Raw genomic sequence first — 13,373 nt, 5'->3', positions numbered from 1 at the left:
CACCGCTTGGGGGGGGGGGCGAAAGCCCTACTAAGCAGATATATACAAAAGTATGAAGGCTGTTGCTTAACGCATTGTAAGCCGCCCTGAGTCTCCGGAAAAGGGCGTCATATAAATCGAACCAATAAATAAATAAATAAATAAATAAATAAATAAATAAATAAATAAATAAATAATTTGTGGTGCGGAAATGATGATATAAGTAACTTATATTTATATTCCCTGACTATACTGCAAGTGATTATACTGCAAGTGAAAAATAAGATAATCAAAAATCAAAATCATCCAGCTTTATTTTCTTTTACACAATAATTACAATTAGAACTGGGACATTAACTTTAAAAAAGAAGAATCCCGGGGGGCATTTTTGTTAACAAAATTGGTCATTACAATATCATCCTGCACTCCATAACTTGAATTAACTATTGGATAGCTAAGAAAAAAAATTGCACCGAATATATGTAAAAAAAAGACGTCTTTCAATTCAAGTTCTTTTGCTGATTCATGTCTGAAGAATTAAGTTAGAAGCCCAATAATAAGACTGATGTATGGGAAAAACAAGACAAACAGTGAAGGATGCTGGGAATATTCATGGCTGTCAGCCAAAGACACTTTTTGAAGGCTCTGATTTTGGTTTGTCAAAGACGGTTTCTCCTCCGGTGCGTTCTCGGCCGAAGACAGACGGAGCAACAGAGCCAGATTGTTCTGGAAAAAGAAGAGTAGCTGATAATGCTTCAGCAAGAATGGTTCACAGTCACAGTTATGACAAACTGAAGGATAACATAATAAGCACAATAATACCAGAGTCTATATCATGTATGTTTCAAAGTAGGAACATGCAATCTGTTTCTGATGCACTTTGAGGAGGATATTCTGGGCTGCACTCTAATCAGCAGGTGGGACTAAATCCACCAATGGGGCAAACAGAGCAAATGCCCAATTTGATTTAATTAAAATGAGTTAATTTTTGGTAGTTGTTAATCTTTGCATTTTTGTAATACATTTATTCAAAGTTGAATTCAGTGGAAAATTTCAGGGGGTTCCTTAGGCTTCATCACTGAAGCTCTGTTTATAAAGATCCAGAGGTATAAGAAGCAGAGAACTATTGCAATTAAAAGCTTCATGTTTTTAAAATAAAATAAAAAAGATGACAGCTCAGTATAGCAATAGCAATAGCACTTAGACTTATATACCGCTTCATAGTGCTTTTACAGCACTCTCTAAGCAGTTTACAGAGTCAGCATATTGCCCCCAACAATCTGGGTCCTCAGTTTACCCACCTCGGAAGGATGGAAGGCTGAGTCAACCTTGAGCCCGTGAGATTTGAACTGCCGAACTGCAGCTAGCAGTCAGCTGAAATAGCCTGCATTGCTGCACTCTAACCACTGCGCCACCTGCTCTAACCACTGCGCCACCTGCGCCACTGAGCCACCTTGGCTCTCGGTATGGTGATAGCAGTGTCTCTTCAGGGGAATGTGTTTTATGTGTCGCCTTTTTATGACTGGGGATAAATGATTACTGAGTTATTTTAAGAATCTGTGCCTCTGGATGAGGGAAACTTTGGAAGATTATGTTTATTCAGGAGATTTACCATTTTCTCCAAAAACATCCCGCAGTGCATAGTGGAAACTTCTGACTGGTCAGAGCCCAATAAAACTGTACTTGCAGTTTTCATATTATATACTTTGCCCCCAGGTTTTCATTTTTAAATAATCAATACACTAATTAGCATTTTTTTTTCATCTTTTTCACAATCTGTATACTAATCCAGGGGACCAATGAGCTTGTTTAGGATTTGTGCTGTAAGACTTAATATTTAATTATTGCTTTTAAGGAGACTTTGTATATGTTTCAGCTTTCAAATTCATAATAAATATTTTAATATGTAGATTTATATTAATGTTACTTAATTTTTTCCTTGTATACACAACTTGCTTTTTAAATAGTTCTCCTTATTTTTTCCTGATTATATCTGTAAATTTCATAAATGCCTAAGAAAAACCAGCGCAAAATTTTGACGTGAAACATGACCATTGTCTATCTTGGGAAGCTGTTTCTCTCAGAAAATAATTCTGTGATTAAAGAATTGTTACAAGGTACCACTGATTGTAAGGAGAGTGAGTTGGACAGTAGTGTTCTGGCTACCTCTGATTTTTTTTCCCATGGGCATTACAGGAAGAAGCTGAAAGGAACAGGGGACCTTTTCTGCAAGCGACCTTGCCTTTGGGTGCCTTCTCCTATATCCCAATTCTGGGTTTTTCTTAACATAAATGTTTTGCATTTAGTCAGAGATTATTTGTTAAATAAGGACATATTTCCTATTGACGAGGTAAAGCTGTAATAAGGGTAGGACTAGTGTGGCCATGTAGTTAAGGCACCAGGCTAAAACCCAGGAGACTGTGAGTTCTAATTCAACCTGAGCCATGAAAGCTGGCTGGGTGATTTTGGGCCAATCACTTTCTCTCAGCCCACATTGTCAATCTCAAGTGTCAAGCCAGTCGGTCAATTCCTGTTGCAACCAAAGGATGAATTTTTTAAAATAAAAAGTAGATCCTGCAATTGCGGAAAAATGCTAGGAAGAAAAAAATTAAAGTAACAAACCATTTTAACTCATATTTCATAGTGTGCTACATACAGCTCCTGCTCAAATATTAATTTCATTTTAGTAATGATCCACACCCTTAAAATGGCATAAGATATGTAAATACAGGAAAGCCTAATTAAACCTTCTTCTAAGAATGTACCTCATTTATTTAATCTTATGATGCTTGTAAATCTCTTGACTATTTATGGTTTTTTTTCTTATTTTTCTGCTCTCCTTTTAAAGCATGCAATATTTTAAGCTTATGAGCTGGCAGAAAAGTAGGCTGGCATGCTTTGCATTGGCTCTCTATGCAGGCTCAATAAGGAAGCTGGGGAAAGTGCTGCCTTTGGGGTTTTAATGCAGGACAAATTAAGGAAAATGGTGGGTGAATTGTTTTAGCTTTGTTTTCCTTCTTACCAAGCATGCTAGGTATCCACTAATTGCTCCCTTATGGGCAATTAATAGTTGACTAGACTAGTGGGTCGAACCATCGAACAAACCTCGCTCTAGTTTTGGGCAAAGGGTTTTTTTGCAGCTACCTTCAAGGTTTCATACTGCTCTGGAATAGTTCTATTTAAATTCCCTTGGGGTGGGGGGCGAAGGCAGTTGGGGCAAAGATTGCGAAGTGGGAAGGAAGTTTCTTAGCTGAAGATGCACGTGCTTTTCTCAGACTAGTCAGCATTAGACTTGTACCTAATCTGCAAGGAGGCTAATCTATAAGCTTCAGATTTGCTTCAGGGGGTGACTTGGGGCTGCAGTAGAGCTGGAAACTGCCCAACCCCAACCCACCCTATGAATCAGGTATTCCAGTTGATTGGAAGGGGGAGGCAGGGGCAGGACAGTGCAGTAAAGCAAGAATCTCTTTGTTTCAGTGAACATCCTTTCTGCATTCATGGTTCAGTTGCTTCTGACTGGGGTTGACCAATGCTCATTGCAGGGAATCCACTGTCAACCCTAAGTTAGCTGAACTGTGGACATTTTCTTTTTTGTGTAGTTTCTAGGGAGGTTTCTTTTCTCACGGCTTCAGGACTGACACAGCCTGAAGTGAAGGGGCCAAGGAGGAGGGGTGTAGAGATTAGCCGGGGTGTTGTAGCCTAAATAGCATTATTTCCCCTGAGAATCAAGGACGTTCGTGCAGGTGTCTGCAGGGCAGAGACTGAAGTTATTTTGCAACTGGACTATGCTGATTGGATCATGTGACTGAAACTCTGGGGAGAAGTGATGAAGTTTTACTTTTAATTGGGGGCGAAAACTGGCACCGACTTAGAGCCGGTTTTCCACCCAGAAGTTGCCAATTTGATATGTCCTAATAAAATGTTCTTTGAGGAATATGCCTACCTCGGAGTTCTTATTGAATGGGACCTATTACTTGGAACCCTGTTGGAAAGAAAATTGTAGAGCTGCTACAGCTGCTACAATAGGCAATGATATATATGGGAAAAACCTGGTATGGTGGTTTCCTTACTCTTTTTGGTAAGGAAGTTATGTGGTTATTGGCAGCTTGTCAGAAGTGAAGAGAGAGTGAATTGTCCTTTCCAACCCCAGGAGAGTTGTAGTGCTTGTTGGAACTAAAGACAGATATAAGCACCTAGAAGCTTTTGTTCTCAGGCTAAATTTGTGAAGCAGTCTATTCCTTATTTTATTTTCTACTCCATATCCCGTGGCATGGTAGGCCAAGCGATTTGTTTAATATTATCAGCCAAAAAGGTTGAAGGTTCTCCATTATACTTTATTTCAAGGCAAGACTTCTGTTTTTAATTTTCATTATTAGGACTTAGGCTATTTCAGTGAACTCAATTCAAAGACAATATAACACGAATAGCATTTAAAAGCAGAACTGGGACCCCGAAGGGTCACAAGAAGACAAAAATCAGAAGCAGCTGTCATTGTAGCAATAAATCCAGCATGAAAATGATGTAGAAGCATCACTCACCACACTCCCTCATGACTTGATAGGTCTTGGATTTGATTTCTTGATTACCAGACAGTTTTCCTCTAGCTCCTTTGAGATCTTCTTCTTTTACTGGAGGCCGTTTCTTTTTCACTGGAGCTGGCTGAAAAGACAAGAGAAAGACCATTTTGTAGCAGAAAACGTGATAAGATAAGGTTGCAGTCACCAAGTTATACGTAACTGTGACATCAGTCTGTTTTAGCAGGATGGTGAGAGTCATAGACACATAGGGCTGGAAGGGAACTTGGAGGTCTTCTAGTCCAACCCCCTGCTCAAGCATCCTTAGTCTTAGTCCAGTCTCTTCTGAATTTAAATTAAAAAGCCTCATTGATTTAATTACGATGAAATATCAAGGGAGTTAGTGAAGGAAATGACTGGTGTGAGGGTGAAATCCATTTTTTTTACTACCGGTTCTGTGGGCGTGGCTTGGTGGGTGTGGTGTGGCTTGGTGGGTGTGGCAGGGGAAGGATACTGCAAAATCTCCATTCCCACCCCCCTCAGGAGCCAGCCAGAGGTGGTATTTGCCAGTTCTCCAAACTGCTCAAAATTTCCGCTACCGGTTCTTCGAACTGCTCAAAATTTCCTCTACCGGTTCTCCAGAACCTGTCAGAACCTGCTGGATTTCACCCCTGGTTTGAATGTGTGGAAAAAAAGTATGGATTTTGATAAGGAAAGCAGAAAAAGAAGCAAGATTTGTAAGCCCAATTACTGCAGAAAGAGAATATATGGCTCCTATATGAAAAAGTAATCAAAGATTAATTTTCCAGTAAAATAAATGAAAAGTGGGCATAGAAAAAGAATGTGTGGATGTGCATTTTCTGGCACTATCAGAATTAAACCGAACAAGCCCACCTAGTTTACTAGATGAGGAAAAATTGGTATTTTGTAAGTCGTAGGGAACAGGCCTGACTCATATTAGCTTGTAATGGCAATTGATTGTAAATTTTCAAAGGCTTTGGTTTCAGGCAGAAAGTGGCTTCATGACAGTTTCAAGGTTTTATTATTATTATTATTTATTTATTTATTTATTTATTTATTTATTTATTTGTCACAAGTACAAGGAAACAAGTAACAGAATAGACATAGACATGGACACATGAAAAAAATTGGCACAAATAAAAGGATATAAACAGGCAAAACATAGCCATAAACACATAGAATGATTACATATAAATGGGGACAGTAGGACAGGGATGATAGGCATGCTGGTGCGCTTATGCACGCCCCCTTAGGGATCTCTTGAGAAACGTGAAAGGTCCACGGTAGACAGTTTAAGGTAAAAGGTATGGGGATTAGCGAGACTAACAACAGGATCAGGTAGAGTGTTCCAGACATTTACTACTTTATTGCAGAAGTCATATTTCCTACAATCAAGATTAGAGCAAATTACATTGAGTTTGAATCTATTGATAGCCCTTGTGTTATTATGGTTGAAATTAAAGTACTCATTTACAAGTAGGACATTTTGGTAAATAATCTTATGAACTAAGCGTAGGTCAGAATGTAGACAGCGTAGTTCGAGGCTATCCAGACCTAAAATTTCAAGCCTGGTGGTATAAGGAATTTTATTTCAAGCACAAGATTTGAGTACTCTTCTAGTAAAATATCTCATGTTTTTAGTGTAGACTTCTAGTACAATTCTTCAAGGAAAGTCACATTTTTCAGTGCAGTTGTAACTTTGGTCACTAAATTTATGGTTGCAAGTTGAAAACTTCCTGTATGGGTATTGGAATACATTTTAGAATATATTTTGTATTGCAGCAACTACAGAATTAACTAGCCAGTAGATGGCAGTGTTTTGTTTGCATCTATGGTTATAATCTATTGTTCCTTTATGTTCTGAGGAGAGTTTCCTGTGACAGTTGAAACAGTTAAGCAGCAAGGCCCATGGCAACTGTAGACTCTACACTTTATTTGATCTGTATGCCTATGTATACAGGGACCCAGTGGCTCAGTGCTAAAATGCTGAGCTTGTTGATCAGAAAGGTCAGCAGTTCGGTGGTTTGAATTCCTAGCACCGCAAAATGGAGTGAGTTCCTGTTACTTGTCCCAGCTTCTGCCAACCTAGCAGTTCGAAAGCATGTAAAATACAAGTAGAAAAATTAGGGACTACCTTTGGTGGGAAGGTAACAGCATTCTGTGCGCCTTCAGCATTTAGTCATGCTGGCCACATGACCACAGAGACGTCTTCAGACAGCACTGGCTCTTCGGCTTTGAAATGGAGATGAGCACCGACCCCTAGAGTCGGGAACGACTAGCACATATATGTGAAGGGAACCTTTATCTTTACCTTTATGCCTACGTAAATGTCCTCTGCTACCAATCTGCTATTTCTATATAATAATCCTCTGCTACCAATTCTATATAATGAAACAAAATTTCTAACAATGGGTCTTTGAAAAGGCATATACTCACAGAAATGGCCATACAGGTTGTAATGGCCATTACAACCATTCATATAGTGACCAAAGTTACAATGACACTGAAAAATATGACTTATTTTCACTCTTACAACCCTTGCAGCATCCCCCTGGTCACGTGATCAGAATTTGGGTACATGGCAACTGGCAAATATTTATGAAAGTTGCACTGTCCCAGAGTCCTGCAATCACCATTTGTGACCTTCCCAGATGGTCTCTGACAAGTAAAGTCAATGGGGAAAATAGATTCATTTAATAACCACATGGTTCACTTAACAACTGCAGCAATTTGCTTAACAACTATGGCAAAAGGTCATAAAATGGGGCAAAACTCACATAACAGCTGTCTTACTTAGCAATGGAAATGTTGGGCTCCATTCTGGTCGTAAATCAAGGACTACCTGTATTTAGGAATCTTTAAATATCGGCACAGAAAATAGCTTATTGCTTGACATCTGAACTAAATGTAGACGTCCTGAAGAGCTAGTTGTGTAATTTAAGATGAGGTGGTGCGGTGGTTAGAATGCAGTACTTCTGCATAGAATGCGGTAATTCTGCTGCCTGCCGGCTGCCTGCAATTTTGCAGTCCAAATCTCACCAGGCTCAAGGTTGACTCAGTCTTCCATCCTTCTGAGGTGGGTAAAATGAGGAGCCAGATTGTTGAAGGCAATATGCTAACTCTGTAAACCGCTTAGAGAGGGCTGTAAAGCACTGTGAAGTGGTAGATAAACCTAAGTGCTATTGCTATTAATTGTAACAGACAATCGAAGTGTCTTATTTGTCAAAATTATACATCATAGGACAATTTGGAGAATGCATTGCAGCTTTATGCCAGGCAGTATGCAAACCAGAGTTTTGCTCTTCCGAAGATCATTTAAAATTGTATGAAAGAAAGAATAGAGATTTATGATACATTTGTTCACTTAGACAAAGGATATGAAAAAACAAATTGGCTAAAATACTTTTATGTAAGTATGCAGTTGAATGTGGTAAGAAAGAAATACAATGGAGATAAAACATGTGCCAGGATATAATGGTTAGTGAATAGTTCAACACTGAGCTAGGAATAAGAAAAGAATATTTGACATTCTGATGACTGTTTAATGTGTTTAAGGATAAATATACGAGAAATGCTTTTGAGGACATCAGGAGTTATTTGAAGGCATGGACATTATGTATTCTTGTATGCATATGCCATATTCTGAAATGAGAACCTGAATACTTTAGAAAATATTAGATGCAAACTTTAGGTGCAATGTGGAATATAGATATGAACATCTAATCTATCAAAAACTAAGATAATTGTATTTCACAGAAAAATGGAATGAATGTTTGCAAGTTATGGAGAAAATTTAGAGCAAATATATGAATTTTTGTATTGAAATGTGTCCACTAAAAATGCCCAGAGAAATTTGAAGATGTCCAAATGCTGTTAGAATGATAGTGAAAAATATGTGCTCTGTTTCTGTAGGAAACTAAAATGCCATTGCTCACTTTGCTACGTGTATATTTGTGTATTTCAGGAGAAACATAAATATTGAAATGTGATAGTTAAGAAAGGTGTGATATAACAAGAACAGATAAGAGTCAAGAATGAATAGTGAATGTCAGCTAAATAGAAAAAGGAATAGAGTGTGAAAAAAAGTACATTAAAGTTGTTTTGTCTTATGGAAAAAAATGAATGAGAATTTCTTTGCAAAATAAGTATAGGAAGGAGAGAATAGATCAAGAAGAAGACCAAATAGGTTGTGGTTGGATAGAGACTGATGGTGAGATTCTGCAAAAAAGGTGAGAAATTTAAAGACCAAAAGGCATTTTATTAAACAGTATATTGTTGCTGTAGGAAGTAAGTATGGTTGGTAGATAGAAAACTCTTTAGCGGTATAAAAAATAGAATTGGAATACTGGAATAATTTTAGTTATGATTCCTTTTTTTCCTGTATTTATAGGATACTGTTTGTTATATCTTGTGCACTCCATTTCACACTGCTTATCCTAAAATGGAATAGTGTAATGGGTAGCTAGATATTGATTTTTTTTAAAAAATTTGCTACCTGCCTCCATGTAGTCGTACACATCAAGGTTGATTAAATTTAGTTAAGTTACCATCATTCCCATATAAAAAAAACATCAGTCAGATAAATTGCTGTAGATTTATATTCAGCAGAATGAAGACCATCTGTTTCAGCTGAAAGACTTGCCAAGGAGATCTAAAATATTGAACAGAGACAGTATAACCCGTCTGCCTCTTTGCATTTTAAATAATGTCAGCCGTGATAGTTATCCTCAATTTGCAGACTGCTGGTTTTACCATCTCACTTTAACATGGTGCTTTCTTTTAGGATCAACATTTGGTTCATGCATGTTTTATAGGAAGTAATAAAAATGAAGATAATTAGCATGTTCCTTGGTATATGTAGAGAGCTTTTAGGACATACATCCAGTATAAAAAAGATAATCAAGTTAAGAAGAGATTGGACAACCATTTATCTGAAATGTATAGGGTTTCCTGCTGGAGCAGCGGGTTGGACTAGAAGACCTCAAAGTTCCCTTCCTATCTGTTATTCTGTTAAGTTACAATTTATGTTAAAATGAAAGAAACTCGTAGTGAAAAAAAATAGAGCTGTCTTGGGAGTACAGCACAGAACCATGAACCAGACATGAGCATAGGAGAGCTTCTCACTCCATTGTTTTGCACTCTTTATTTTGGCTACATATATGTGAAAAAAATGAAGAGAGAAAAAAATCCTTTGCCCCATGGACATTATATGTTACACTATATGTTACATATAATAATCACGTCAACTAGTGGTGAAATCCTCTGAAGTCTGCCAATGGTTCTGTGGGTCTGCTACTGAACGTGCGCTTTGCTTGCGCATGCGCACCTAGGGCACGCCCGTGCAGCACTAAAAAAGGAACATTTTGAAGCCGCCTGAGTCTGCAAAGGTAAGTAGAACAGTGAGGGGTGGAGGAAAACTGATGTGCCACGCAATTCAGATTAGCTGGAAAGCAGGAAATCCGATGATTCTAGCTAATATAAATCACGCATCACAGCTGATCGCCGCCCAGGTGATCGTTGGAAATACTGGTTCATCCAAACCAGTAGCATTTTTTACTACTGATTCAGGAGAACTGGTCTGAACTGGTACCATTTCACCCCTGATGTCAATTAATAGGTAACTGGAATGACAATTTTCCAATCTCATGTCCTCTAAAAATGTTTGACTTCAACTCTTGTAATCTTAAGAACTATATGCATTAGCCATAGTGATTGGATGTTATGGGGATCTCAAGGCATCAAGTTGGGAAGACTGATGTCCTGGAATTGTGGATGATATGTTTTGCTCACTGGCCAACCTTTAGTACAATAGAAAAGCAAATTTGTTTTACAGTACTGTGCCCCTCCAGTAGTCCTTCAATTTTCATTTTGGCAATAAAGTGAAGGAATAATAACCACAGAAATTTCAGTCCTACAGTTCTGATTTAATATGGTGTCCTTCTTCATTCCCACTTACTGCCATGTCCATACTGGGTATTTTGTGTTTATCAGCATAAGTCTTGTATAATAATGACTGAAAATAAGTATAGAATGGTATAGACATACATCTCCTGTTCATAATATACAATATTTAATAGACAATGCAAATTTTTAGAAGAATTTTACGACAGCTACAAGCTAATAGCAATATGTTTTTCTGGCTTTTTGAAGCATGCATCAAAATAGCAGAATAAACCATTTCCCATAATAAAAATCCCAAGGGAGAAACAACATCCAAGATCAGTCTCCACTCTCCAAGTTAGACTATTCCCAGAGTTATAGAAATAACATGCTATGATTGGCAAGATTTTGCCAAAATCCTCTCCTCTCCTTGCATACCCAGTAACAAATTATTCTACAACTTATCTGAGATAGTCAGATGAAGAATATACGTTCTCTAATGCTCCTTTCAGCTCTGATTTAGGATTTTGTTGTTCAGTTGCTAGTCATGTCCAACTCTTCGCAGCCCCTTGGCCACAGCACACCATGTCCCCTCTTTCTCCACTGTCTCTCAGAGTTTGACCAAATTCATGTTCATTACATTGATAACACTATCTAACCATCTCATTCTCTGCAGCCCACTTCTCCTTTTGTTTTTAATCTTGCATCAGGGTCTTTTCCAATGAGTCCTCTCTTCTCATTTGGTGGCCAAAGTATTTGAGCCCAGGCGTCAATATTTGTCTTCTAAGGAACAGTCAGGGTTGATTTGACTGATTTGATCTCCTTGCAGTCCAGGAGACTCTCAAGTCTTCTCAAGCACCACAATTCGAAAGTATTAATCAAAAGATTTAGAGCTGCACTTCTTTATATAGCCTCTCCCAGGAGTTTCTAAATAGTTGCTACGCACTCCTGTGTACATAATCCTACTCCCAGATTTCCTTCTATCTTTCTGTTTGCATTAAGAAGTTCCCTGCTTTTATACACGAATGTTCCCTAAGTACATAGAGGATATCTCTACATTTTCATCCTTTTCCAACACAATGGAAAAAACTTCAGATCTGCAGATATCTAATCAAATAATAAATCTCAATACTCTAGAGGCTTGCTGCCAAAATAAACTTAATTCTGTTAGAAATTAATAGAACCTTCTGCTCTTGAACCAACCCTAAGAATTTTGATCTCGCATTCAGCAAACAAAACCCTCAAGCAAAAGGAAGAAACAAATTTGTTGCATATTGTAAACAAAGCGGAATTCTGCACACAGTTGCAAATGAAAGCATTTTATTGAGCAATAGGACTGAAGTGTTTAAAACACTGATCTATAGTTTTAAATGTATTCTATGAGAAAGAGAAAAAGAGAAAGCTAAGCCATACTTTGGTTACTGCTCTAATTTAAAATCATTATAAGCTAATTTTTCACAAAGACACATTTATTACTGCACCAAAGATGCCAGTAAGACTCTGCAAGCAAAAAATCAGTGAGGCAGAAAATAAATAATGAGTTCTTTCATTTCTTACCAATAACTAAATCCATCAGGGTTACAGTTTCCCTTAGCAATACTATGATAATTTTTGTAAATTAAGCAGTGGGGGGGGGAAAAACAATCATACCTGGGACATTGTTGTTTCACTTGTAAAAATTCTGAGCTTGTAGTTCCTTGGATTAATATCCAAATTCTGCAGTAACCTACTTCCTTTAGCTTATATAGGCTCTTCTATGAAGTCATTCTACATGGTCATCTTCCCAGACTAGCTTCTGGAGTGTTTAAGGTTGACAACATGTTACTGTCGAGAGGTTTATTCTTAGCAATGACTGAAGTTTATAGCATTTAATAAACTGTATGAGTGGAGTGAGAGGAACATTACAAGTGACAAGAAAAGACAGCTGGGCTAGCAGAACTATACAGAAGCCTCGTCCTTTCTTTAGGAACAAGTATGTCTTCAAAGGAAGCCCTGTGGCCATCTATTTATAGCTATAAAGGGCAATGCTTTTATGTTGCAGATGCTCCATGAATGTACAAGAATAAAATAGCTACAAAAACTTGCTGATCGTCAACTGAAGCAGGAAACATCTGTCATGATATTAATCCTGGGATGAACACTTTCTACAGGTGAATCAGAAACATATCACATTTTGACTTAGTGAGACCCTAGCCAGCCACTGATTTTATTTAGGTTGGATTTCAACTTCTGTTAAATAGTCCAAAAACTATAGCTCGTTCAGAAATAATTTCTATGGTACAAACAAGAGCTAAATGTCAACTGACATTTGCATTGATTTGTATGCAGCTTGAATCTAATGTGCTTATATCCTTTTAAGTCCCTAAATGGCATAGGAACTGGTAAAGCAAGATAAACATTTGAAGTTCACAGAGCTACCAGCCATTTTGCAAACAACTGGAATGAACTGCTTTAACTTTGCAAGCAGACTATTCAACCGCCAGATTTTTGCCCAATATAAAATGCAGCACAATGAAGTTACTGTAGATATAATCTTCAATATTTTTTTTCTACCTATTTCGGTTAGATTTAAACCAAGTATAACTTTTTCTTTCATTATTTTAAAGTGGCTGGACCAGGTATGATTGTTAATCTGGGTGGCATCAATTTAAATGGTCAGTTGCTAGACAGTACAGGTAGTCCTCGACTTACGACCACAACTGAGCCCAAAATTTTATGTTGCTAAGTGAGACATTTGTTAGGTAACAAACTTAAAAAAGTTTGTTCCATTTTATGGCTTTTTTTGCACAGTTGTTAAATGAATGACTGCAGTTGTTAAATTAGTAATATGACTTGTTAAGAGAATCTGACTTCCCCATAGAGTTTGTGTCAGGGTGGCAATTAATCCCATTCTGCTTTTGGGTAATTGCACCTTGATTAGAGAATGGATGGTGACCTTTCCTTGAAGTATATGTTAAGAAAATAAACCCGAAGATATAT

At 37.6% G+C, this 13,373-nt stretch overlaps 1 protein-coding gene across 1 annotated transcript; it reads right to left on the bottom strand.

Annotated features, from left to right (window-relative positions):
• Positions 1 to 275: 275 nt before the first annotated feature.
• Positions 276 to 12,214, bottom strand: MUSTN1 (musculoskeletal, embryonic nuclear protein 1). The gene is made up of 3 exons (XM_070937030.1): positions 12,045 to 12,214; positions 4,518 to 4,638; positions 276 to 705 (listed from the first exon to the last, which is right to left on the bottom strand). Exons 1-3 carry the CDS (start codon positions 12,051 to 12,053, stop codon positions 599 to 601), a joined length of 237 nt encoding a protein of 78 aa, XP_070793131.1. The 5' UTR covers positions 12,054 to 12,214; the 3' UTR covers positions 276 to 598.
• Positions 12,215 to 13,373: the final 1,159 nt, after the last annotated feature.

This window comes from Pituophis catenifer, unplaced genomic scaffold (genome assembly GCF_029215685.1).
Source record: "Pituophis catenifer annectens isolate HBS135680 unplaced genomic scaffold, rPitCat1.0.hap2 SCAF_2, whole genome shotgun sequence".
Classification (NCBI taxonomy): domain Eukaryota; kingdom Metazoa; phylum Chordata; class Lepidosauria; order Squamata; family Colubridae; genus Pituophis; species Pituophis catenifer.
Note: the sequence above shows the minus strand (reverse complement) of the source record. Positions and strands in the feature narration are given on the sequence as shown.

What these genes read in the sequence shown, in the direction of transcription:
- MUSTN1 (XM_070937030.1), bottom strand. An exon ending in TCAAGTCATGAGGGAGTGTG is followed by an intron (nt 706 to 4,517) that starts GTGAGTGATGCT and finishes TTCTTTTTCCAG; the next exon opens with AACAATCTGGCTCTGTTGCT.